Source organism: Pongo pygmaeus, chromosome 10, assembly GCF_028885625.2.
Source record: "Pongo pygmaeus isolate AG05252 chromosome 10, NHGRI_mPonPyg2-v2.0_pri, whole genome shotgun sequence".
Lineage (NCBI taxonomy): Eukaryota > Metazoa > Chordata > Mammalia > Primates > Hominidae > Pongo > Pongo pygmaeus.
Genome location: NC_072383.2, coordinates 115,940,875 through 115,968,084, shown reverse-complemented (window position 1 = coordinate 115,968,084; position 27,210 = coordinate 115,940,875). Strand labels below are relative to the sequence as shown.

Genomic DNA, 27,210 nt, shown 5'->3' with positions numbered 1-27,210 from the left:
GGTGGTGAGCGCCTGTAATCCCAGCTACTCAGGAGGCTGAGGCAGGAGAATCACTTGAGCCTGGGAGGCAGATGTTGCGGTGAGCCAAGATTGCACTACTGCACTCCAGGATGGGCGACAGGGTGAGACTCCATCTCAAAAAAAAAAAAGAAAAACAGAAAATCCCTTCTGATTTTCTTTGTGCAGAGAACATGCTGCCATATTCACATAAGTTTGATACCCAGGAGACTGACTGTTGCTGAGTCCTTTGTGGTCAGCCCTCGTTTTACGCCCAACTCCAGCATCTTAGTCCTCATTCTCCCTACCTCTCTCCTTCCCACCCCATCCTAGATGGCCTCCCAGCAGGTTCCCTCTCACCCCTCCTTCAGGGAGAGATAGGGCACCATCGATTCTCCCCTCTAGGTACCCGGAACCCTTGCGTTTCTTTCCTCGTAAAGGGCCTCCCCTCCCCAGTGGTGACACAGAAGTCCACGGTCTGGCTGCAGCCCGTGACAGCCAGCACAGGTAGAGTGTGCATGTGTGTACACGCAGGTGTGTGCGAGCGTATGCATGCACGCCCAATGCCTGAGCATCCCAGGCCACACATCTAGGTCTCAAGGAGACCCGAGTTCTAACCTGGGCTGTGTCACTAACTCACTAAGTGACCTTGAGCATATCACTTAACCCCTGTGGGCCTTGGTCTTTCTCATCTGCCAAATGGGGAGAAATTAGCTCTGCCCCGCCCACTTCTGTGGCCTATTGGCAGGGTCAAAGGGTAATAACAAAAAGGAAAGCATTTGAAAAAACCTCCAACCTCATACAAATGCACGTGCTGTTATTTTTACCCACAACCATCAACCATTCCTCCCACACTAACAACACAGCCACCCCCTGATATATTGCATGACTCAATGTGAGACTATTTTAGGGCAGAAAATACACTTACATATATTTAGAACTTTCCTGATGCTGGAGCGAAAACTTTAAAGAACATCCAGCTTAGAAACCCTGCTGCCAGAATGCACAATTTCTTTTCTTCTTTTTCTCTTTTTTTTAAATTTTCTTATTTCTTTTTAATTTTTTGTAATTAGATTTGTGTGTTGGGTTTGCTTCTTGAGTTTTGGGTTTTGTTTTGGAGTTTTGGGTTGCTTGTTTGTTTGGTCTCAGATTTTTTGTTTGTTTCTGTTTGTTTTGTTTTGCCTTGCCTGAGAGCACAACTTACCACTTTTAGAGGAAAATGGAGAAATTGGATTTTTTTTTTAATCTCAAGGTTCCTAAGCCTCTCATGCTGAGATTTGAGTCCCGATGACATCTTCCTTCACCTTCAAAATAATTTAATTAAAAAAATGTAATCTCTTTCCACGCCAGGCGTCAGTGCTGAACATTGTTCATATTTACTTGAAATGTAAAATTTGACAGAGCCCTGAAATGTCTAAGGACCATAACTTTATGGAAGGACAGTATTGAATGGGATACTCCAGCACTGTCCAGAAGAACTTTCTAGAGAGATGTAAATGTTCTGTATCTGTGCTGTCCACTATAGCAGCCACTAACCACACGTGGCTCTGGAGCCCCTGAAATGTGGCTGGTGCAAGTGACACCCTGCTATGACCCAGTGGTTCTCAAAGCTGAATGCACACCAGAATCACCTAGGGAGGTTTGCAGTGTACCAACCACATTGACTTGTATTTAACTCAAATTAATTTAACTTTAGATAGCCACACTTAGCCAATGGCTGCCATCTTGGACAGCATGGTCTAGTTTCTAGCTCCTTAAAGTGAAGTCTGGAGACACTGGCATCTCCTGGGAGCTTGTTAGAAATGCAGAACCCCAAGCCAGGTCCCAGAACTACTTAATCAGAATCTGCATTTTAATGAAATCCCAGGATGATTCTTGTGCACATTAAAATTTGAGAAACAGCCGGGTGCAGTGGCTCACACCTGTAATCCCAGCACTTTGGGAGGCCGAGGCAAGTGGATCACCTAAGGTCAAGAGTTTGAGACCAGCCTGGCCAACGTGGTGAAACCCTGTCTCTACTAAAAATGTGAAATTAGCTGGGCGTGTTGGCACATGCCTGTAATCCCAGCTACTTGGGAGGCTGAAGCAGGAGAATCACTTGAACCCGGGAGGCAGAGGTTGCAGTGAGACGAGGCGGCGCCATTGCACTCCAGCCCAGGCGATACTCTGTCTCAAAAAAAATTTTTTTTTTTTTGAGAAACAAGAAAGCATGGTCTCATGGTTTAGGGGAGTAGTTAGTTCTGTTCCTGACTTCTTATTGATTAAATCATTTTAACTTTATGGGTCTCAGGTTTCCTGAGTTAGGCATGGCCAGAAACCTTTTTATTACCAGTAAGACCGAGTGCAGATGAACAGTTACCACTGTGGCGGACATGAGTAAGTTGGTAGATTATAGAAGAGGCTGTGGGAGTGTTATGGTTTGACTCAACATACAAGAGAAGGCCCTAGAATCAGGACTGGTCACTTGAAGATCCATCAAGGGTGTTGACCTCAGGAGGGAGCTCCAGGCCAGAGCTCACAGGTTCTCTTTGGTTTTGGCAGGAGCTACAAGGTCCGATTCAACAGCGTCTCCTCCTACTCTGACTCCCAAAAATCATCAGGCGATGGGCCCGACCTCAGAGACAACTTTGAGAGTGCTGGACCCCTGGCCAATGTGAGGTGAGCAAGGGGATAAGGGGGTCGGGGGGTCAGGGAAGACTAAGGCTCCTGGGGAGCTTGACCTAGTTACAAAGTGAGCTCTTCATTGTGGGGAGGTAGTCTCCCTTCTATGTCCATTCACTTCTCATAAAACCAGCTGCATCCTGGCTATCTGGGACCCCTCCCACCCATTAAGTCACATTGTCTGGTCTCCCCGTGCACCATTTTTTATCCTTTCTGTGACTTCTTTTCATGTACACACTCCCTCAGAGCCCCATTACCCAAGGTTCACCCCATTGTTTGTGCTGAAGGGTATCAATCCCTGGCTATTGCTCAATGAGCTGCCTTTCCTGACAGCTACGGTGTATACTTAACAGAAGCTTCTGTAGACACCCTGCTGTGACCCAGTGGTTCCCAATCGTGGAGGCTCCTCAAAATCACCTAGAGAGGTTTGCAGCATACTAATACAATAAACAAGACCCATCTCCAGAAACTCTGATGGAATTGATCTAGAATTGGGCCCATGTGTTGCTTTTTTCTTTAAGTCTCTCCAATTGACTCTAATGTGCAGTCAGATTTGACAAATACTGCCCTAACCTCACATTATCTCATGGCATAGTCACATACTATGAGATAATTTTAGGAAGCGCGTGGACAGATATTTTATATTACAATAGTTGTGTATTCAGTTTAATGGGTTCTTGGAAGGAGAGAAAAGTGGGATGTCAAACCCTTGGTTTCGTGGATATTGATCAAGACAAGACTGATGTGAGTTGCCCTGTAGGAAGAACCTTCAAGCCTGGCCACAAATCTCTCAGACCTTCGCTAACTGAGCCTTCTCCATAATTACTCAGAGCAATGCTTAGTAGATGATATAGATCACTGGTTTGCTAGCTATTGAAATATCTGTTATGTCCTCCAGGACATTTTAAAATAGGCTTTACGTTTTAAAGCAATTTTAGGTTGACAGCAAAATGCGCAGAAAGTACAGAGAGTTCCCACATCCTCCTGTCCCTACACATGCACAGTCTCCCCTCCTATCAGCATCCCACACCAGAGTGGTGCGTTTGTTAGAACTGATGTACCTACAATGACACATCATTATCAGCCACAGTCCATAGTTTACTTTAGGGTTCACTCTTGGTGTTGAACATTCTATAAGTTTTGACATCAGTACTTTTTTCAGCTCAACATTGAAACGTCAGTTCTGGAGTTTGACAGTCAGACCCATTTTTCCCTTATTAAATCTATCATGGCAGGAGTTGGCAAACTAACACCTGTGAGCCAAATCCAGCCTGGTTACTGCGTATATTTTACAACCCATGGGCTTATAATGCTTTTCTTACCGATGAACATTTGTAATTAGTCTGATGGTAGAAAACATTACCTTTGAGCCCCAAAAAAGAAAATGTTATTATTCTCTCCCAAAAAATGAATTCCAGTCTTCTCATAGTAGACCTGTGTTAAAGTATGCTTAATTATTATTATGTTTTTAATTTTATCAATTGAGAATGTTCAGGAATTTGTTTTCTTTCTTGTTTTGTAAGTACCTACATAATAGCTTCAATTTTGCTTCTTGGCCCTGTAAGCCTAAAAATATTTGCTGTCTGACCCCCACATATAAAAAGTTTGCCAACACCAGGTACAGTGGCTCATGCCTGTAATCCCAGCCCTTTGGGAAGCCAAGACAGGCAGATCTTTTGGGCTCAGGAGTTTGAGACCAGCCTGGGCAACATGGCAAAACCCGGTTTCTACCAAAAATATAAAAACTTAGCTGGGCATGGTGGCATGCACCTGTGGTCCCAGCTACTCTGGAGACTGAGGTGGGAAGATCGCTTGAGCCTGGGAGGCAGAGGTTACAGTGAGCCGAGATGGCACCACTGCACTCCAGCCTGGACGACAGAGCAAAACTCTGTCTCAAAAAAAGTTTGCCAAGACCAGGCATGGCAGCTCATGCCTACCATCCCAGCACTTTGGGAGGCCAAGGTGGGAGGATCACTTAAGCCCTGGAGTTTAAGACCAGCCTGGGCAAGATATTGGGACCCTGTCTCTACAAAAAAAAAAAGAAAAAAATTAACTGATTAGCTGGGCATAGTGGCACATGTCTTTAGTCCCAGCTACTTGGGAGGCCGTGGTGGGGGGATTGCATGAGCCTAGGAGATCAAGGCTACGGTGAGCCATGATCACATTACTACTGCATTCCTTGAAGTCATAAGCTGAAGATTGTGATGGAAATGTGACTAGAAGTAACTGTAGTCTAGGTCCTCAGGCCCACCAAGAAGAATATTAATGAATCAACCGCCTGAATCATCATCTGTTGGTGAACACAAGAGTTGGGAGCCTTGGTTCATTGGGGCTACTATACCAAATACCATAAACTGGTGGCTCGTAAACAACAGAAATTTATTTCTGACGGTTCTAGTGGCTGGGAAGTCCAAGATCAAGGTGCCAGCAGATTCAGTGTCTGGTGAGGGCCCACTCTCTGGCTCATAGATGGTGCCTTCCAGCTGTGTCCTTACATGGCAGAAGGGAAGAACTCTGGTCTCTTCAGCCCCTTATGAGGCACTAACCCCATTCATGAGGCTTCACCTTCATGACCTAATCATCTCCCAAAGTCCACTAATACCATGACATTGGGGGTTAGGTTTCAACCTATGAATTTGGGGAGCCACAAACATTCAGACCATAGGAGTGATGAGCTAGTGAGGAAAAATTAAAAGCAAGTTCAAAAACACAAATGAGTGATTGACAGTGTCAGTGGTAATTGAATATGGCAGACATCACAAACATAAATCACAGAGATTCAGGAAACAACACCTTAACCAGAAGGCATGACTAGTGCTGGAAGTTCCCAGATCTGCACTGGGCTAAGGCTGAGGCAGGTGGCTTTGGGTAGGGTTTCCCTTTCCTATCACCCCTCCAATCAATCCACACCCAGTTACCATCTCTGTCTACCTGTCAGGCCGCCACCCTGCAAGAAAAGGGTAATGTTTTTAGATCCAGGAAGATCATTGGTTAAGAGTAAATGACAGGCTGGGCACAGCGGCTCACGCCTGTAATCCCAGCACTGTGGGAGGCCGAGGTGTGTGGATCACCTGAGGTCAGAAGTTCGACACCAGCGTGACCAACATGGTGAAACCCCATCTCTAACAAAAATGCAAAAATTAGCCACGCGTGGTTTTGAGGGCCTGTAATCCCAGCTACTCTGGAGGCTGAGGCGGGAGAATTACTTGAACCTGGGAGGCAGAGGTTGCAGTGAGCCAAGATCACACCACTGCACTTCAGCTTGGGTGACAAGAGCAAAACTCTGTCAAAATAAAAAAAAAAAAAAAAAAGGAGAAGTAAATGGCAAAATGCTATCTAATCCCACATACTTTATTTGGAAAGGCTCTGGAATTCTAGGGGAAGGAGGGCAAGGAAAAAGAGGAAGATGAAATGATACAATATGAGTGGATTTGAGGGAAGTGGATATTAACAAGGTACATTAACTTTCACCTGTGAGGCACCTGGACCCACCCCAAGTTCATGCTCCAATGCTGGAGGGTGCCTTTCCAACTTCTCCTACCTTCTTCCTTCCTTCCCATCTCAATCTGTTACCATTTTGTCCCCATCGTCCTAAAAAAGAGATTCAGGGGCAGGGTCTGATCCTGTATGGAGTAGGTTAAGTAGCCCCACTCCGTGGTTTATCTGAGGTGACAGTCTACAGCAGAACACTGACCTTAAAAAGTGGGGCAAGGTGGGGTGTATTTGTCCCATTCGTGAACCTGTTGTTCCTGTCCCTGTGAGGTCTAGACCTACAGCCAAGACCAAGTTCTGGAAATGTAGCAGAAAGTGTCTGAAGGACTGTATACCAGCCCTACAGGAGCCATCTAGGACACAGCCCTCTATTTTCCATACTTCAGTCAAAGTGTCCCCACCTCAACATAGAGAAATAGCTCATGAATTTGACCCCACTGGTTCAAGCACCAATATTTTCTTGGTGGCATCTATGCACAGAGGGTCTGTGAAGCAAATTAATTTCATAGACCTTACAAGGAATGGAACCAGAATATTTATAACTATTTCATTCCCTTTTAGAAGAACCTATTTGATGTGTTGATGACAATTTCTTCTGGTCTTTTCATTAATACAAGTCCCTGAGGACCATTATATTATAGTTTCATTATCTTCATATTTAAAACTAATCTAGTTATGTCACTTGCAGAATTCAAGCCTTCCACTAACATAGACTAATTTCCCCAATTGGTCCAGCTTAGAAGCATGCAAGAAACAGCCAGTGGTTCCAGGTCATTGTTATCCCTAACTCGTCCTCCTTAGAACCAATTAGAATATTCTCCTGATGATGGCGATACTTAGAAGAGACCAAAAGAAAGGAAGAGAAACCCTTGAGAGCCCTTAGGTTTCAAGTGCCCTTCCACAGATGAACTTGGGGTTGCCTGACCACCAACAGCTAAACACTGTTCTTCTTGAGATACCAGATATATTAGTTCAGGCTGCTATAACAAAATACCACAGACGGAGTGGTATTGGCTATAATTCTAGAACTCACAGACAGCTCAAAGAATAGAAATTTATTTTTTCATGGTGCTGGAAGGCACAAGTCCAAGATCAAGGTGCTAGCAGGGTTGCTTTCTAGTGAGGTCTCTCTTTCTGGCTTGCAGATGGCCACCTTCTTGCTATGTCCAGAGAGAGAGAGAAAGGAAAGAGGGAGAGAGAGAGAGAGAGAGGGAGCTAGAGAGAGAAGAGAGGAGAGAGAGAGAGAGCACTCTGGTGTCTCTTCCTCTTCTTTTTCTTTTTTTTTTTTTCAGATGGAGTCTCGCTCTGTCACCCGGGCTGGAGTGCAGTGGCGCTATCTCGGCTCACTGCAAGCTCCGCCTCCCGGGATCACACCATTCTCCTGCCTCAGCCTCCCAAGTAGCTGGGACTACAGGCGCCTGCCACCATGCCCGGCTAATTTTTTTGTATTTTTAGTAGAGACGGGGTTTCACCATGTTAGCCAGGATCTTCCTCTTCTTATAAGAACACTAATCCTATCAGATCAGGGCTTTACCCTTATAACCTCATTTAACCTTAATTACCTCCTTAAAGGCCCTATCTCAAAATACAATTGTAAGGAGATTAGAGTTTTAATATATGAAATTTGAGGGGACACTATTTAGCCCATTACACCAGACACTCCCCACATTCCCCACAGTCCCTTAGCATGAACATTCTGTCGTCTCCTTGACAGGTTCTCAGTTTTTGGCCTCGGCTCACGAGCATACCCTCACTTTTGCGCCTTCGGACATGCTGTGGACACCCTCCTGGAAGAACTGGGAGGGGAGAGGATCCTGAAGATGAGGGAAGGGGATGAGCTCTGTGGGCAGGAGGAGGCTTTCAGGACCTGGGCCAAGAAGGTCTTCAAGGTAATCTGGATCTCATGGACCTGTAGGAAGAAGTAATGCTTCCCACACCCCCAAAGACAGCACCTAAACCATCAAGAAGGGAATCAACTTGAGAGAACCCTCAGTACCTCTCCCATGTATCCAGCCAAGATACAGCTTTAAACAGCTCAGACAAATTTGGGTGTCCTGAAAACACATATATTCTACCCAGAATCCAACATTCTACATTATGGGCAAGGAGTTGGTCCATAAAAAAAATTATATAGAGTCTTGGAATGTCAGGGCTGGGAGGAAGCCATCCGTCACTCCCATTTGGTGTACAGGTACACAAAGAAAACATAGAGATGGTCAACCAAACCAAACCTAACATCTTGGCAGTCTACCAACTTTGACAAGCCTACCCCTCTTGTACTAGATCTTCACTAACCAATATGGTAGCCACTAGCCACACATAGCCATTTAAATTTAAACTTAAACTAATTAAAATTCAATGTGATGAATGGATAAATAAAATGTGGTACATCAATGCAATGGAATATTCTTCATCCATAAAAAAGAATGAAGTGGTGATACATGCTACAACATGGATGGACCTTGAAAACTTTACACTAAGTGGAAGAAGCCAGTCACAAAAGAATATGTATTGCAGGATTCCATTTATATAAAATGTTCAGAATCAGAAAATCCATAGAGACAGAAGACAGGTTAGTGGTTGCTAGGGGTTATGGGGATGGGAAATGGAAGTGACTGCTAATAGATAAAAAAGTTTTTCAGTGTCGGGGGGGTGATGAGAATGTTCTGGAAGCAGATAGTGGGAAGGGTTGCATAACCTTGTGGACGTTCTACATGCCACGGGATTGTGCATATTTAAACAGTGAGTTGTATGTTATATGAATTACATTTATACGTATCTATATAGTACAAAATTAAATAAGGCTGGGCATGGTGGTTCATGCTTGTCATCCCAGCACTTTTGGAGGCTGGGGCAGGAGGATTGCTTGAGCCCAGGAGCTCAAGACCAGCCTGGGCAACATAGTGAGACCTCGTCTGCTTAAAAAAAAATTAATTAATTAAACAGGCTTAAAATCCCATTCCTCACTTCCTTCAGACAGAATAGAGTGACAGACTCTGCATCCCCACCTCACCAGGAAACTACTAAAGTTCCTGGGGAAGCAAAGTAGAATTTAATTAGAACATAATGGACGGAGAGGAGAAAGCCTGTGGTAGCTGTGAAGTCCCTGCTGCCATGCATGTCTAATTGATACCTTCTGATGGTCAGGAATGTATTGTAAAAATAGAACATGTGCTAATATCGGGAATGATAAAAGCCATGTTGAGTGGCCCAGGTCAGTTTGCTGAGAATAAAACAAATGAAGTTAATTTGAGAGAGAGATTCCTATCCCTGTATTACCAAAAGTATACATGTTTTGTTTTGTTTTGTTTTTGAGACAGAGTCTTGCTCTGTCACCCAGGCTGGAGTGCAGTGACACGATCTCAGCTCACTGCAACCTCCGCCTCCCGGGTTCAAGCAATTCTCCTGCCTCAGCCTCCCAAGTAGCTGGGACTACAGGCACCTGCCGCCATGCCCAGCTAATTTTTTGTATTTTAGTGGAGATGGGGTTTCACCATGTTGCTCAGGCTGAGCTCCTGAGCTCAGTCAATCTGCCCCCCGGGCCTCCCAAAGTGCTGGGATTACAGGCATGGCATGCATTTTACATACAACGTTCACTAGTCACAGCTCCACTGAGATTCCAGAATCCCCAGTTATACCTGAAATTGCACTGGAACTGCTGATGGCTACGAACTTCCTAGATTGTTAAATAAAATAAATTATAATAAACTGTTATCCTTCTTCAGTATTTAAAAAAAAAATCCCATTGCTCAGTTGCAGTAAGCACATTTTGTATGCTCAGTAGCCACAGGGTAGGGGGTTACCCTATTAGACAGTGCAGAACGTTTCCGTCACGATAAGACATCCTATTGGCCAGAGCTGTTTTAAATTTAAGGCCACAGGGGAATAAATGAACCATGCATGGCCTTCTATCTGCATGTGAGGATGACTAAACTGGCCATTCTGGGGTGGGAGGTGGTAATGAATGTAGACCGTGCCACTTTTACCCACTCCATTCTAGCCTTGGAATGCATTCTCATCAGCAACCCCAGGGGGAAAGGTACTATGCAACCTTCTGTCATTCAATTGGCACTTTTCATCCTGAAAGCAAATGCAGGTAGAGAGCAAATGGGGAAGCTGAGGCCCCTGGGCTAGAAAGATTTCCAGAGGGGGAGGCGGTGTTCATCAGCCTGTTCCTGCATTTCCTCTCAGACAAAGAGAGTTGAGATAACGGCTTTTTGTACCCATTGGGATATTTCTGTTGCTTGATTTCCATCAGCCAACCTTGACTGAGCAACCAGGAAGCAAGGCCTGTTAAAAGCTACTGTGCCCTTTAGCTGTCAAATTCCTGTCCTCCCATCCCACCCCCAGCTCTCGCAACCACGAATCTATTTCCTGTTTCTGTAGATTTCCCTGTGCTAGACATTTCGTGTGAATGGAATCATATAATATGTGGTCTTTTGTAACTGACTTATTTCACTTAGCGTAATGTTTTCAAGGTTCATCCATGTCGTAGCATGTATCAGAACTTCATCCTTTTTTATAGTCAAATAATATTCCATTGTATGGATGTGTCAAATCTTGTTAATCCATTCATCCACTGATGAACATTTGGATTGTTTTGAAGTCAACATGAGGTCAAACAATGGTAAAAACTACTCTTAAAAGTTATCATTATTTTGAATTATCTGTGGTTTTATCTTAAAAATAAATCAGGATATTGGCCGGGCATGGTGGCTCATGCCTGCAATCCCAGCACTTTGGGAGGCTGAGGCGGGCAAATGGCTTGAGGCCAAGAGCTCGAAACCAGCCTGGCCAACATGGCGAAACCCTATCTCTACTAAAAATTAGCTGGGCGTGGTGCACATGCCAGTAATCCCAGCTACCTGGGAGGCTGAGGCATGAGAATAACTTGAACCTGGGGAGGAGGTCAAGGCTGCAGTGAGCCAAGATCACACCACTGCACTCCAGCCTGGGTGACAGAGTGAGATTCTGTCTTAAATAAATAAATAAATAAGGACAGCAATTCTTAGAATTGTTAAAAATCGAAGAACAAGTGGGCTTGACCAAAAAAAAAAAGAAAGAAAAATGTATTTGCAGTCATCCAGACATTCAATATGCTCTGCCTTAAATATTTAGAGGAAGATGGATTGGGAAATTCTGAGATGTTTACTTTCTTCTTTAATGTTAAACCTCTACACACATCAGTTTTAGGAATAAATGACACAATAGAATTATATCTTAAGTACAGGTTAGGTCCTAAAGTCAATGTCAAATCTGACGTGTCCAGCACATCGCAGACACTCAAAATATATAGGATGGATGGATGGATGGATGGATGGATGGATGGATGGATGGATAGATGAATGGATGGATGCATGCATGCAAGCCTGGAAAGATAGATGGATAGGTCGGTGGGTGGGTAGATGGATGGAAGGATGGATGCATGGAAAGAAGGATGAGTGGGTGGGTAGATGGAGGGAAGGATGGGTGCATGGAAAGATAGATGGGTGGGTGGGTGGGTAGATGGAGGGAAGGATGGGTGCATGGAAAGATGGATGGGTGGGTGGGTGGATGGGTGGGTGAGTGGATGGATGGATGGATGGATGGATGGATGGATGGATGGATGGATGGAAAGATGGATACATGGATGGGAGGGTGGAAGGGTAGATGAATGGAAAAGTGGATGGGTGAATGGATGGAAGGAAGACAATGAAAGGGTAGAGGGAAGAAAGGAAGGAAAGGAAGAAGGGAAGGAGGGAAGGGTTACTGGATGGATGGATGGATGGATGGATGGGTGGATGGATGGATGGATGGATGGATAGATGGATGAATGGTTGGATAGATGGATGGATGGGTGGATGGAGAGATACATGCCATGACTTGGAGCTGTTGGAGAGGAGATCTCCTTGGCTGAAAGAGATCACTGAAAGCCTTGTGTACACCACAGGCAGCCTGTGATGTCTTCTGTGTGGGAGATGATGTCAACATTGAAAAGGCGAACAATTCCCTCATCAGCAATGACCGCAGCTGGAAGAGAAACAAGTTCCGCCTCACCTTTGTGGCCGAAGCTCCAGAACTCACACAAGGTACCTCCCACCACCCTTCCAGGGAGGCATTCATGACAATGGGGGAAAGGCAGGCAATCTCACCTCCAGAAGGTGCTTAGAGAAGACGGGCTTCATTGCTTTGATCTCCCTTTAGTGCAGTCCTACCAAAATGAATAATTTGCTGCTCTCCCATACTCAGTAAAACAAGTGCTGGGAAATGTTTCTCTCTCTCTCTCTAGTAATGTACTGTATTCTTCCAAACCATCCTCTTCTCAACTTAACTCAACTATATTTTCTTTTTGTTCTGCACTACCCACAACTACCCCACCGATCCCAACCAGTGCCTGCCTCATCTCCTCTCTTCTGTCTCTCATTCTACTCCAGAGAGCAGTGGAAGTGTCAGTAGAGGGTGAATACAATGCTGCAGAGTGTTTGTTTGTATTAATATTCTGAGACGAGATCTCATTATGTTTCCCAGGCTGGTCTTGAACTCCTGGCCTCAAGCTGTCCTCCCACCTCAGCCTCCTAAGTAGTTGGGATTATGGGCATGAGCCACCTTGCCCCACCTGGGGAGTTTTTAATGGAACATTCAACCCCTTCTCAGGAAGACTGTTGTTTTTCTCCCCACAGGTCTATCCAATGTCCACAAAAAGCGAGTCTCAGCTGCCCGGCTCCTTAGCCGTCAAAACCTCCAGAGCCCTAAATCAAGGTAGGAACATCTTGGTTCACTGGGTTACCTACCTCTTCTCCCAAATGCCAACCACGATGAAGGACAACCCCTGTGGACTCCAAGGACTGGCTGTTCTCCAATCATTGCAAAGTGCCATAGAGACCCCCTTGCTGCTTTATAGTGTCTGGGGTTCCTGCTTTCCTTTTGCCTAGCTCCAACCTGAAGGAGTGGGAAAAGGAGATGGTGTTGATCTCATGAAAAGAGGAAAGAAAAAGGTTTTCTGAGTGATTTTTAACAGTAGACCACACCCCTGTAGATTCGCCACATGTTCATTGTACCACAGCATCTTAGCTGGAAATCACTTAGTCCCAGTATTTCCTATTGTGGATAATTTTTTTAATGGAGTGCTAAAAAGTGGCTACTCACACTCTGCTTAAATTTCTTTGGGTTGATGGGAAGTTCATTACCTCACAAAACAGCCCACTCTCTGTTTTGAAGTCCTAAGTGTTAGAAATTAGCTTAATATCCAATATAACCAATATCTTTTTATGTAATGTAACAAAAGCATGTCTTCCTAGTACTTTATTTTAAACCCAGTTTTACTCTCTGTGACACATAAAATAAGTTTATTTCTTTCCAAATGAAAGACCTGGAAATTGCCAACGACATTGACCAATCTCCTGTGGGGCCTGATTCCTTCAAGTCATTCTTCCTAAGACATGGTTTCCCAAGCCTCTGGCTTTAGTAAAAGGACACACTCTGTCCTGCTGGAAATGTCACTCTCACCTGGTCACAGTGCAGTGGAGAGCATGTGATCACTGCCAAATGTGCTGAGGTCATTATTACCATCACCAATTTGAACAGGACGCGCTAATGCTGCCTGAGATCACAGGCGTGGTTCTAATGGCTGTTCTGGTCTTCCATTAAAAGCAGTCACTGCTGTTCTTAGACATCACGTCTTCTCAAAATGATCACACCAGGTCTGCTCATCTCTCTACTTGTATAAATAATTTTTCTAGCACTAATGAAAGTCTTTGCTTAGATCCCTGTTGAATGGAATCTTTTTCACTTTGTAGTTACAGCAGAAGATCTTTTCAAATCTTGATTCTTTGCACAGCATGGTTCACTGCTCTGTGCTTGGTTTACCAGGTTACCCATCTCTGCTCCCAGGTGCCACCCACAATAAAGGACAAGCTCTTGTTGATTCCAAGGACTGGCTGTTTTCCAATCATTGCAAAGTGCCATAGAGACCCCCTTGCTGCTCTGGGAACAGAGGTGGGTAACCCGGTGAACCAAGCACAGTGCAGTGAACCATGCTGTGCAAAGAATCAAGACTTGAAAAGATCTTCTGCTGTAACTACAAAGTGAAAAACATTCCATTCAATGGCAACCAATGCAAAGACCTTCATTAGTGCTAGAAAAATTACTTGGCCAGGCACGGTGGCTCACACCTGTAATCCCAGCACTTTGGGAGGCCAAGGCGGGTGGATCACGAGGTCAGGAGTTCGAGACCAGCCTGACCAACATGGTGAAACCCTGTCTCTACTAAAAATACAAAAATTAGCCAGGTGTGGTTGTGGGGGCCTATAATCCCAGCTACTCAGGAGGCTGAGGCAGGAGAATCACTGGAACCCAGGAGGCAGAGGCTGCAGTGAGCCAAGATTGCACCACTGCACTCCAGCCTGGGCAACAGAGTGAGACTCTGTCTCAAAAAAAAAAAAAAAAAGAAAAGAAAAGAAAAGAAAAAGAAAAAGAAAAATTACTTATATAAGTAGAGAGATGGATGGACAGACCCGGTTTGATCAATTTGAGATGTGATGTCTAAGAGTAGGCTCTTGAGTTGAGCAGTCCTGGGTTCTAACCCCAGCTCTGCCATGCACTAGCTGTGCAGCCTTGGCCAAGTCATTTAGGTGGTCTGAGCCCCTGTCTCCTTACCTACAGAATGGGAATGATAGCTATGAAGATTGCTAATGTTTTTCTAGAGGTTTCTGTGTTCCAAGCACTGTGCCGAGTCCTCTGTCCAGGATCTTTTCTAATTCTAACCAGCCTAGGAAGTAGGCACTCTTATCATACACATTTTAAATAGGAACAATAACAGCTAGAAAATACAAGTGACTTTCTCAAGGTCACACCGACCCGGTTATCTGACGCCAAAGTCAGTGTGCCAAATGGCTACACAGATGGCCTCACCAGCATTGCAAGGCTGCTGAGTATTAAAAATAAGCTACATAAAGCAACTAGCATATCATAGAGTCCCGTCAGTATTCCTTATCCATCCCTGCTTCGTGTCACCTGCAAATTTAGTGTGCGTGCTTTCTATGTAATCTTCCAAACCTTTGATAAAAGTGATCAACAGGGCAGAGCCCCAGGGCTCTCATATTCTCTCTTAGATTCTCAAACATTAAAGAAATGGAGTGGGAAATTAATCTCTGAATGATTAGTTAAGTGCAATTCAGAGCATAATGGTCCCTGATATAGAGAGGGGCTCCGTATTTGAAATATATCTCTTACTACTTATTTTGGTCCTGTGGGAAGGGATGATTTAAATAGCATTGCATGAGAAGGCCTAATAATCTACTGGAAATTTCTTTCAGCAACAAACTGTGAAAGACCAGCTTACAGAATTTACTCCAAAAGCCATAGTACATAAGTAGCAAGGAAACTTGCAAATGTTTTGATGCTAAGTGGAACCAAAAGTCCCAAAATCAGCCCCCACCCCCACCAATCCAGAGGAAGCACCTGACTCTAAGCTACCGGTCTAAAAGTGTCTAGCAAGAGAATATTCCAAACAAGGTTAGAAGTGCAGTGTAGAATTAAAATCAGTTATGAATTAGCACAAAAAGGACCCAGTCATACCTCCGTGTTTATCTCTTAAAAAGCATGTTCTGTATTTTCAAGCTTAAAGTGCTTTAAAAGCACTACCTATTTTCAAGCTTAATACCATTTCCAGCTTCATAAGGCTTATTAAAAAAAAAAGAAGAAAAAGGATAATTGAGTGGAAAAGCATGCCTCTCCTGTTTTTCTCCCGCCCAAGGCTGAAGTTGGGCTGTCTGGCCCAAAAGGCCACAACCAAGATATCACTAATCCCCCTGCGAGAGACCATTAATTGCAGGCAAAGTGCTTATGAGGAAGTAGGCAGCCCTTTGAGGATGATCCTTGAAAATCTAAAGAGAAAAGTGACCGCAGTCACCATCACAGCCTGGAAATAAATTTTCTAATGCACGTACAACAATTAGCAAACGACACAGAAGAGGGAACATAATGGATCGCTAATGTGTGGGGTGTAGACACTAAGTTCTAGAAGTCAGGATCAAGAGGGGAATGCAGGACTTGAGATGAACCTCTTAAGGGAGGGTGGGCTTTAGAAAGGCAGGAGAGAGGAGGGGAGTCCAGGAAGAAAGAACAGCAGAAGTCAAGGTCAGCACCAGGATGCCTGGGAGAATGGCAGACATTACAGTGGAGAGTTCTTGACGGGGAGAATGCTTCAGTCTCATCTCCCCTCAAGTAAAATTTCTTCTCTCCAGCCTTCCCCATCTCAACAGAGGACATCAACATTTGGCTTCAGCCAAAACTTCCAGTGTCATCCTCACTCCTCTCTCCCTCGCCTGGGTCATGCAGTCTCTTAGCAGATGCCCTTGGCCTTGTCTTTCAACTACATCTCAGACCCACCACCTTGAGCAAAGCCATAGGCATCTCTGGTCTGAGTGACTGGAATAGCCACCCAACTTGTCTCTTGGTTTCTGAGCTTGTCTCTAAAAACATAATTTTCCGAAGAGCAGACGGAAGAATCTTTCCTTTCTTTCTTTAATTTTATTTATTTATTTATTTATTTATTTATTTGAGGTTAAGAGTGGAAGTTTAATAGGTGAAAGAAAGGGCCAGGTGCAGTGGCTCACAGCTGTAATCCCAGCACTTTGGGAGGCCGAGGCAGGTGGATCATGAGGTCAGAGTTTGAGACCAGCCTGGCCAACATGGTGAAACCCTATGTCTACTAAAAATACAAAAATTAGCTGGGCATGGTGGTGGATGCCTGTAATCTCAGCTACTAGGAGGCTGAGGCAGGAGAATCACTTGAACATGGGAGGTGGAGGTTGCAGTGAGCCAAAATCGCACAACTGCCCTCCAGCCTGGGCAATAGAGTAAGACTCTGTCTCAAAAAAAAAAAAAAAAAAAAAAACCTCTCTGCTGCACAGAGGGGTCCTAGAGAAATGGGTTGCCAGATCCACGGTGAAGTACAGGGGGATTTATAGATGCCTGGTGAGGAGGCAGTGTTTGATTTACATAGGACGCAAAATATTGGTTGGACCAGGCGTGCCATTTGCATAGGGCGCGAAAAACTGGTTAGGACTAGGTGTCCTACTTGTATAGGGTGTGTATTTCTGGCCACCCCCACCCTGATCTTTTACTATGCAAGCGGGTCCTCAGACAGAGGAATCTTTTAAAACCATAAATTGAAGCCTGTCACTCCCCAGCTTCACAGCCCCTGATGGTCTCCTGCTGGACTTCAGGAAACCTCCAGACTCCTTGCCATGACAGGTCATCATGAGGCTCTTGTGATCTGGTCACTACTACCCTCCAAACAAACACTCCAGCCTTCTTTCCCTTCCTTGAACATGCCACCTTTTCTCTGCCTCTGGGCCTTTGCACGTGCTCTTCCCCATCCCTGGAATGCTGTGCCTGCAGGTCTTTGCACGTCTCTGCTTAAGTGTCAAATCGCCAGAGGGGTCTCCCTGACTGTCCTGTCTGACATAGCCTACTCCCCTTAACCCATCACCACCCACTCATCCACATCACCAACCCCACCTGAGATCCTTTAAGTGACTTCTCAATGAGAATAGGGCACTTTGCTGTCCTTCCCCTCTCTCACCAGTGCCTAGAACAGTGCCTGACACGCGATGTACAGGTGTAGAATGAACGAACCTTGTTAACTTGAGTAGTTCACAGCTGACAATATTTACTCTTTTCACTGAAGAATGCACATTTTCTGGGGTTTTTTTTTTTCATTTAATGCTGGACATTAGCAAATTATTCTTTTATCTGCAAACCTATCATTGAGCCACCGCCAAGCATGTGTGTGTATGTGATGCTTCTGGATGTGGCTAGAAATAAGTCACACAGAGGGGACACTCGGGGGGAGAAGGGAATAGGACCCAAATGGCTGCTGCTGTTCCGTTGCCTCTTCCCCTTCTCCCTGTACTTCTCATATGGCCCATATGTGTCCCAACCTTTAAGAAAAAATAAAAAATAGGCCAGGCGTGGTGGCTCACACCTGTAATCCCAGCACTTTGGGAGGTTGAGGCGGATGGATCATCTGAAATCAGGAGTTTGAGACCAGCCTGGCCATCATGGTTAAACCCTGTCTCTGCTAAAAGTACAAAAACTAGCCGGGCGTGGTGGTGGGTGTCTGTAATCCCAGCTACTCGGGAGGCTGAGGCAGGAGAATCTCTTGAACCCAGGAGGTGGACTGCACTCCAGCCTGGGTAACAGAGAGAGACTCCATCATAAAAATAATAATAAAATGTTAAAAATTCTCCACTTACAAAGCTCAGCAGAACTGAGATTTAAGACAATCGGTTTCTGAGCCAGGTCTATCCCGCAGAGGGTCGGCTTCCCAGCAAACCATCAAAGACCAGTCCACCAAGGTGCCCTGGGGCCCTGCAGCCATTCTGCCAGGGTTCTCAGCAAGCGACATGCAGAGTCAGTCCCCTTGGTTAAACTCCCAGCAGGGCCAGAGCCTGGGCCCACCTTCTATTCTAGCCCACCTGCCAGCCACGTTCCCATGCCTGCTCCCCACCTTCTATTCTAGCCCACCTGCCAGCCACGTTCCCATGCCTGCTCCTTCTCTGCACGGCCACCCTCTGCCTCGTTCAGGAGGACTTGGGGGGAGGTGGCTGTGCTCGTGAGCTAGCTCAGCAAGTTTGGGTCCTCTGCATTTCTATTTTGTACAAATCGTGATGATCTGGGAAGAAAGCGGGAACTGATTTGCGGGCCTTTCAAAGGCTTCCTTTGGGGAGACTTAGGAGGCTCCCAAATTAGAAACCCCACAGCGCCCCCTGCTGGCCCCGGCTTTTGCGAGTTCCTTCTTGCAGCTCTCTGGAGGTGATGTCTTTTTGCTCCCCAGGAACCAAAGACTGGTGTGAGCTCTGAGAAGGCTCAAGCCGTGCAAGTTCCCAGACAGGGCAAGATCTGCCCAGGGAGGGCCAGTGGGACTCCAGACCCTAATACTGCCATTCACAATTATGGTCGCTAAGTTCCCCACTATGCTAAGGGCGGGGATGCCTTGCTTCAAGAAAATACTTGACACCCTTTCCTCCCCCAAAATAATGTGCCCGCTCAACTCTTTTTAATAATGGTGGCTATTTGTAGCACAAAAGGGTTCTCGCTTGAGCCAAAAACTCCTTTAAATAGCGAGTCCCATTGGGCTATTCAAGTGTTGATTTACATACCATAGAGAATATAGAAACTTCATGTTGAATATCAAGCGTCTCTAGCCACTGAAAATTAATTGGCAATGAAGAAAAAGCAGATCTGAAAAAGCAATCGTAGCTCAAAGGGTGCAGAGGATTTGATTTCTCCAAGTGTAATCGATCCTAGAGTTTGCAGGTGTTGTGTGAAATGCAGTATATCTGTACTGAAAGGTTTTTGTGGGGTTTGTTTGTTTTTTGGGTTGGGGTGGGGGGATGTAGTCTCGCTCTGTCACCCAGGCTGGACTGCAGTGGTGCAGTTTCTGCTCATTGCAACCTCCACCTCCTGGGTTCAAGCGATTCTCCCGCCTCAGCCTCCCAAGTAGCTGGGATTACAGGCACGTGCCACAATGCCCAGCTAATTTTTGTATTTTTAGTAGAGACGGGGTTTTGTCATGTTGGCCAGGCTGGTCTCAAACTCCTGACCTCAGGCGATCCGCGCACCTCCACCTCCCAAAGTGCTGGGATTACAGATGTGAGCCACCGCTCCCAGCCTGTACTGAAACTTTTTAAAGGACCAGAATAATCACATTCTGAGAGTTGATTATTGAAAGCTGTTGGATTAGCACAGGCCTCTTGAACTTGACACACAAAAATCAATGCAGAAAGGTTATAACCCAGTAGGCACCAATGAGTTTCCTTCTGTGTTTTGTTTTTAGATCTCTCAGTTTTGTAATATTGATGAATTTGCGCATAGGAGGAACCCAAGCTTAAAGCCAAGTCTTTTTTCCTTTACCATAACAATATGAGGAACCCTGGTTGCCAAAGGGGGTGGGGCTTGGAATTCCTAGGAGATGTAGAATTTCACAGATTGGGGACACCACAGCCTGTGGTCCCAGTGAAGTGCTAGACACTGAGAAAACCCCTACTAGTACTGAGAATGGGGTGCTAGAATCCAAAAGAAGGGAGTTGAGAAGGAGAGAGTGAGTAGTTATGCTCAATGCTGCTTCCAGATCCGGATGAACCCTAGGAACCAGCCATTGGATTTGCAGTGAGGAGTTCACTAGTGACCTTGATAAAAGCTTCAGTGTAGAATGATGGCTGAGCATTGTGGCCCTTACCTGTAATCCTAGCACGTTGGAAGGCTAAGGTGGGAAGATTGCTTCAGCTCACAAGTTTGAGACCAGCCTGGGCCACACAGGGAAATTCCATCTGTACAAAAAATTCCAAAATTAGCCAGGCATGACGGTGCCTGCCTATAGTCCCAGCTACTTGGGAGGCTGAGGTGGGAGGATCATTAAGCTTGGGAGACAGAGGCTGCAGTGAGCCGTGATCACACCACCGCACTCCAGCCAGGGTGACAGAGCAAGACCCTATCTCACTATAATAATAATAATAATAATAATAGAATGATGGAGGCATAGGCTTGGTTAGCACAGGCCCCAACAAGAATGGAAGGAGGAGAATTGCAGCCAACAAGGACAGACAGAAGAGCAAAAAAGGAAGGAAGTAGCTGCTGGCCCTTGTCCTGTGATTCCTCTGCAATTTCCTGCAGTCGGTCAACTATCTTCGTGCGTCTCCACACCAACGGGAACCAGGAGCTGCAGTACCAGCCTGGGGACCACCTGGGTGTCTTCCCTGGCAACCACGAGGACCTCGTGAATGCCCTGATCGAGCGGCTGGAGGACGCGCCCCCTGTCAACCAGATGGTAAAAGTGGAATTGCTGGAGGAGCGGAACACGGCTTTAGGTAACATTCTCGGGGGCCCTTCCCTGCTCTAGGGAGCTGCAGAGGCAGTGGGTGTCTGGGAAAGAAGAGACCCTTTCTTCCCAATCACCAGCCCAGGCAGGAGAGTGGGTCTCTGTTGCTAACAGCCTATGAAACTAAAGATTTTCCCCTTTCTCATGACTGATCAACCTTGGCCCAACCAGCTGAGCAAATAAATGCACATAGTACCAGGCCATTGATGGCTCACCACTGGGAGAAGGGGGCTGCTACCTTCCTTCATTGACTAGACACGGACTTTAGCAGTAGCCATTCTTTTCACTTTCCATCCTCACCACTAGCCCTCAGGAAAATCTCTAGTACCCCATTGTCCACCAAGTAAATAACAGCTGAAGTCTGGTCCTGCCTCCTCTTAGAATCAAAAGGTACTATAGGAAGCTCGACGGCCAACTAGGGATTGAGCCCACATTTTTTACCTCATTAGATCAAGTTGTTGCCTGCTTAAGTGTCCATCCTTGACATTCATATTGAAGAACTTTCAAAGGCAAATGGGTCTCAGTGCTTCATCCAGGAGCACAGGTGGGCTCAGGGGTCAGGTACAAGGAACTGCAGTGACCTCACCTGGCAGACCAATACAGGACTGTCACTTTTACAAAAGAGCTAGGATGTAAAGTCAGGATAGAATGTGAAGTAGCATATAGGCAAAGTCCTGCTGAAAACCTCTCAGGAAGGCACTACTTTAGAGAGACATACCCTCTTTTTTTTTTTTTTCTTTTCTTTTTTTCTTTTTTTTTTTTTTTTTTTTTTTGGAGACAGAGTTTTGCTCTTGTTGCCCAGGCTGGAGTACAGTGGCGCAATCTCAGCTCACTGCAACCTCCGCCTTCTAGGTTCAAGCGATTCTCCTGCCTCAGCCTCCTGAGTAGCTGGGATTACAGGCACGTGCCACCACACCCGGCTAATTTTTTGTATTTTTAGTAGAGACGGGGTTTCATCATGTTGGCCAGGCTGGTCTCAAACTCCTGACCTCGGGTAATCCACCCGCCTTGGCCTCCCAAAGTGCTGGGATTACAGGCATGAGCCACCGCACCCGGCTGAGACATACCCTCTCTTAATAAATCCTGACTGAGTGAGGTGGCTGGCGCCTGCAATCCCAACACTTCGGGAGGCTGAAGCGGGCAGATTACTTGAGCCCAGGAGTTCGAGACCAGCCTAGGCAACATGGCGAAACTGCATCTCTACAAAAAAATGCAAAAATTAGCTAGGAATCAGGCCGGGCACGGTTGCTCACTCCTGTAATCCCAGCACTTTGGGAGGCCGAGGTGGGTGGATCACCTGAGGTCAGGAGTTTGAGACCAGCCTGGCCAACATGGCGAAACCCCGTCTCTACTAAAAATACAAAAAATTAGCCAGGCGTGGTGGCACATGCCTGTAATCCCAGCTACTTGGGAGGCTGAGGCAGGAGAATCGCTTGAACCCAGGAGGCAGAGGTTGCAGTGAGCCAAGATCTCACCATCGCACTCCAGCCTGGGCAACAAGAGCGAAACTCCATCTCAAAAAAAAAAAAAAATTAGTGAGGCATGGTAGCACACGTCTGTAGTCCCAGCTACTCAGGAGCGTGAGGTGGGAGGATCACTTGAGCCCAGGAGTTCAAGGCTACAGTGAGCTGTGATCGCACCACTGCGCTTGCCTGGGCAACAGCGTGAGACCGTGTCTCAAAAAAATAAATAAATAAAATAAAAATAAAAATAAATCCAACCCAGACAGTACTTCCCCTGTGTTGAAATAGAGCTTTTTATTTGGGATTGAACCCCTGACGGAGGAGAGGCTTATATTTAGGGACATACTGGATGAAGAGTATATAGAGGGAGTACATTATAGTAGTTAGAACAAGGTCTGAAGCCACACTGCCTGACTTCACGCTTATGAGCTGTGTGACCTCGGGCAAATTTCTTAACCTCTCTGTGCTTCTATTTTTCTCAGCAGGGAGAAGAATAACACTGTCTTGGATTGTTGTGATGATTAAATGAGCTAATATAAAATACTAATAATAGTACTCAGCATATAGGATGTGCTAGATAAGTGTTAGTGTTTATAATGACAAACACTAACATCCCATTCAGGGGGTGAGAGGCTGATACCATGCCATGATACATGGGGCCGAAATAGGCTTATCTCTGTCACGCGCAGCTGGGGGCTTGTTGTATAGAACGCCAGTGGACTATGTCATGCTATTTTAATATTTTTCTCCTCTCTTCTTGTATTTTTCTTAATTTTTGGATTCATTTGCCTAATTTTGGATTTGCTTCTTGCACACATGAAATCCCCTGGATTCTGGGCATGGAAGGTGGAGAGCTAGAAGGTTGCTTGGCTCTGGAGCTACCTTCCTCTCCTGGCCCCATCCTCTGCTCCAGGAGCAGACCTGAACCCCCGACTTGGACTCAAGCCCTCCCATACCCACCCCTCATCTGCCTTGTACCTCCACAGGTGTCATCAGTAACTGGACAGACGAGCACCGCCTCCCGCCCTGCACCATCTTCCAGGCCTTCAAGTACTACCTGGACATCACCACGCCGCCAACGCCCCTGCAGCTGCAGCAGTTTGCCTCCCTAGCCACCAGCGAGAAGGAGAAGCAGCGTCTGCTGGTCCTCAGCAAGGTGGGTCCCCAGGCTTCGCACAACCCTAGGGGGCGCCTTTCACCTCCTCATCATTAAAGAGTTGAAAACTGTTATTACCAGGCTTCCAGCAGATGGAAGTCTTGAGCCAAGGGGGCCATTATTTGCTGTAGGTCGCCATATTGGCTGGTCCAACATGGCTGGTCTTCCACCAGTTCTAAGGCCTGGCAGAGCAAGAGTGACTCCCTTGAATCAACAGTTCCCTGGCTACAACAGAAATTGCTATTGTAACTCTTTCTGTCTTCCTTTGGAACCTTGAGTTTCCATTAGTGCCATCTTAGCCCATGCTTAGGAGAAAAAGAAACAGTATCTCACCACACCTTAGTTTAAAGATAAGGTTTTTTCTCCTTTTTTTTTTTTAATTTTTATTTTTATGGGTACTTGGTAGATATATATATTTATGGGGTACATGTGATGTTTTGATACAGGCATACAATGTGTAATAATCACATCAGGGCAAATGGGGTATTCATCCCTCAAGCATTCATCATTTCTTTGTGTTGGGAACATTCCAATTCCACTCTTCTAGTTATTTTTAAATATACAATAAATTATTGTTGACTATAGTCACCTTGTCTAGATCTAGGAAATACTAGATCTTATTCTTTTTTTTTTTTTTTTTTTTTTCTGAGACAGAGTCTCACTCTCTAGCCCAGGCTGGTGTGCCGTGGCACAATCTCGATTCACTGCAACCTCCATTTCCCCGGGCTCAAAGGATTCTTGTGCCTCAGCCTCCCGAGCAGCTGGAATTACGGGTGCCTACCACCACGGCCAGCTAATTTTTGTAGTTTTTTCTTTAGTAGAGATGGAGTTTCACCATCAAACCCCGAACTCAGGTAATCCACCCACCTCGGCCTCCCAAAAGTGCTGGGATTACAGGCGTGAGCCACCGCGCCCGGCCTAGATCTTATTCATTCTATGTAACTATTTTTGTACCCATGAACCATCTCCACTTTCCCCCACCCCTCCCCACTACCCTTCCCTGCATCTGGTAGCCCTCCTTCTACTCTCCATCTTCATGACTTTGCTTCTAGTTTTTAGCTCCCACAAATGAGTGAGAATGTGCAAAATTTGTCTTACTGTGCCTGGCTTTCACTTAACATGATGTCCTCCAGTTCTATCCATGTGGCTGCAAATGATGAGCTTTTGCCAAAGCAGAGGAGCTGCAGGTGGGACTACTAGAGATCAGAGGTCTCTGATTGTAAAATGAACCAAACGTAGCCTCTACCACCTTGCTTAGAAACCCTGGGATCACCTGCCCCAGCCCGCTGCAAAGCCTTGCTCAGTAAGAATTCTACCCAGGAGAACCACCCACACTGCTCCCAATGGGGGCTCCTTCCCAATAAGCAAGCCCCCAGCACAGGATGGCTTAGCTTTCTTCTGCCGTCCAGGATTGAATGGTGGGCAGCAAGGAAGAGGCTAATTAGCGAGTGCGTAGTATTTAGAAATATGAAAATAAATACCAGAAGGAACACTTAAAGAGCTGTAAGTAGTTACCTCCGGGGAGTTGGAAGCAGATGGCAGAGGTAGAACAGGAGACTATTATTTTTAATCATAAGCTTTACAAAGTTATTTAACTTTTTAGACTATCTGCAAGTATAATTTTGATTTTGATTTAAAACTTTTAATTAATGGGAGAGGGTGGCTAATAGGAAGAAGGATCATAGATTGCACTGTTGGTACCCTATTAGATTGCACTGTTTTTACCTTATTTAAAGTAGAATTTGGGCACACTGGCTCATGCCTGTAATCCCAGCACTCTGGGAGGCAGAGATGGAAGATTGCTTGAGGCCAGGAGTTCGGGACCAACCCAGGCAACATAGACCCCATCTCTACAAAAAAATTAAATCAGCTGGGTGTCATGGCACATGCCTGTAGTCCCAGCTACTCAGGAGGCTAAGGTGGGAGGATCACTTGAGCGCAGGAGTTCGAGGCTGTGGTAAATCACGATCTTGCAACTGTACTCCAGCCTGGGTGAAAGAGCAAGACCCCATCTTATAAATAAATAAATAAATAAGACCCCATCTCTGTAAATAAATAAATAAATAAATAGGCCGGGCGCAGTGGCTCACGCCTGTAATCCCAGCACTTTGGGAGGCCGAGGCAGGCGGATCACCTGAGGTCAGGCGTTCGAGACCAGCCTGGCCAATATGGTGAAACCTTGTCCCTACTAAAAATGCAAAAATTAGCTTGGTTTGGTGGTGGGCACCTGAATTCCAGCTACTCAGGAGGCTGAGGTAGGAGAATTGCTTGAACCCGGGAGACGGAGGTTGCGGTGAACCGAGATCACGCCACTGCACTCCAGCCTGGGTGACAGAGCGAGAATCTGTCTCCAGGTAGATAGATAGATAGATAGATAGATAGATAGATAGATAGATAGATAGACAGATAGGTAGATAGACAGATAGATAGATAGATTAGATAGATAGATAGATAGATAGATAGATAGATAGATAGATAGACAGATAGACAGATAGATAGACAGACAGATAGACAGACAGACAGACAGACATAGTAGAATTTGATATAACCCATATGTATTAGTTCATTTCTTCCAAAAAGTGCAGACTTGAAGACAGGATTAAATGAGCAAGGATTTTTATTAGGGGAAACACCTGTGTGACAGAAAATGGAAAGGGATCGGATAAGGCTGGGAGAACCATCAGACCTCAAAACAAATCTAACCCCAACCAAAGGAAAAGGAAGAAAGGTTGGATGGGAACGTTCTAGATGGCAGAGCAGTTTAAGGAAGGCCCAGCAAGGTCATTGAGTAGCCCTGGAGACTCCTGTGCTTGGTCACTGGCAGGAAGCAGCCTGTGGGAAGCCAGGCCTGGCACCAACAGGGTGATGGATGTCAGTTTCAGGTGATGTCAGTTTCAAAGAGTTGAGAGGCCAGGGCTCTTGGTCCATGTTGCTCCTGCAACTGTAGGCCAGTCAGGCTGGAGGTCTGAGAAGCACAATGTCAAGGATGCCATCGCCTATTAATAAGGCCAGAACAGGCCGGGCGCAGTGGCTCACGCCTATAATCCCAGCTCTTTGGGAGGCCGAGGTGGGCGGATCACGAGGTCAAGAGATCGAGACCATCCTGGCTAACACGGTGAAACCCTGTCTCTACTAAAAATACAAAAAATTAGCCAGGCATGGTGGTGGGCACCTATAGTCCCAGCTACTTGGGAGGCTGAGGCAGGAGAATGGCGTGAACCCCGGGAGGCAGAGCTTGCCGTGAGCTGAGATCGTGCCACTGCACTCCAACCTGTGCAGCAGAGTGAGACTCCATCTCAAAAAAAAAAAAAAAAAATGTTTTTTTAATTTTTAAATAGATAAATAAATAAGGCCAGGACAGTCTTTAGGAACACGGTGAAAATCTTTGTTACGCAGTGCACTCGCACCCTGGTCTCAGAAACTGAGCCTTCTGTTCCAGCAATCAGAGACTGCCTAGGGCATCTTCTGAGATTAAGGAAAAATAACTCCAGAGCTCCAGAGAGTTCTTCTGTTGCCTGGTTACAGCTGGGCTTTGCTGTCAACACGTCCCCAAACATGGTCCTCCACACACCCCAACC

At 45.8% G+C, this 27,210-nt stretch overlaps 1 protein-coding gene across 2 annotated transcripts in view; it reads left to right on the top strand.

The window, feature by feature from the left end:
• NOS1 (nitric oxide synthase 1) overlaps positions 1-27,210 on the top strand; it is a 211,001-nt gene that overhangs the window by 163,298 nt on the left and 20,493 nt on the right. The window contains exons 18-24 of one of the 2 annotated variants that reach the window (XM_054444762.2): positions 403-504; positions 2,539-2,655; positions 7,865-8,039; positions 12,080-12,218; positions 12,810-12,888; positions 20,809-21,002; positions 23,463-23,632. In XM_054444762.2, coding sequence (XP_054300737.1) covers positions 403-504; positions 2,539-2,655; positions 7,865-8,039; positions 12,080-12,218; positions 12,810-12,888; positions 20,809-21,002; positions 23,463-23,632 — 976 coding nt within the window. The remainder of the gene's footprint in view (positions 1-402; positions 505-2,538; positions 2,656-7,864; positions 8,040-12,079; positions 12,219-12,809; positions 12,889-20,808; positions 21,003-23,462; positions 23,633-27,210) is intronic. The other variant, XM_063646760.1, reaches the window with a different exon arrangement.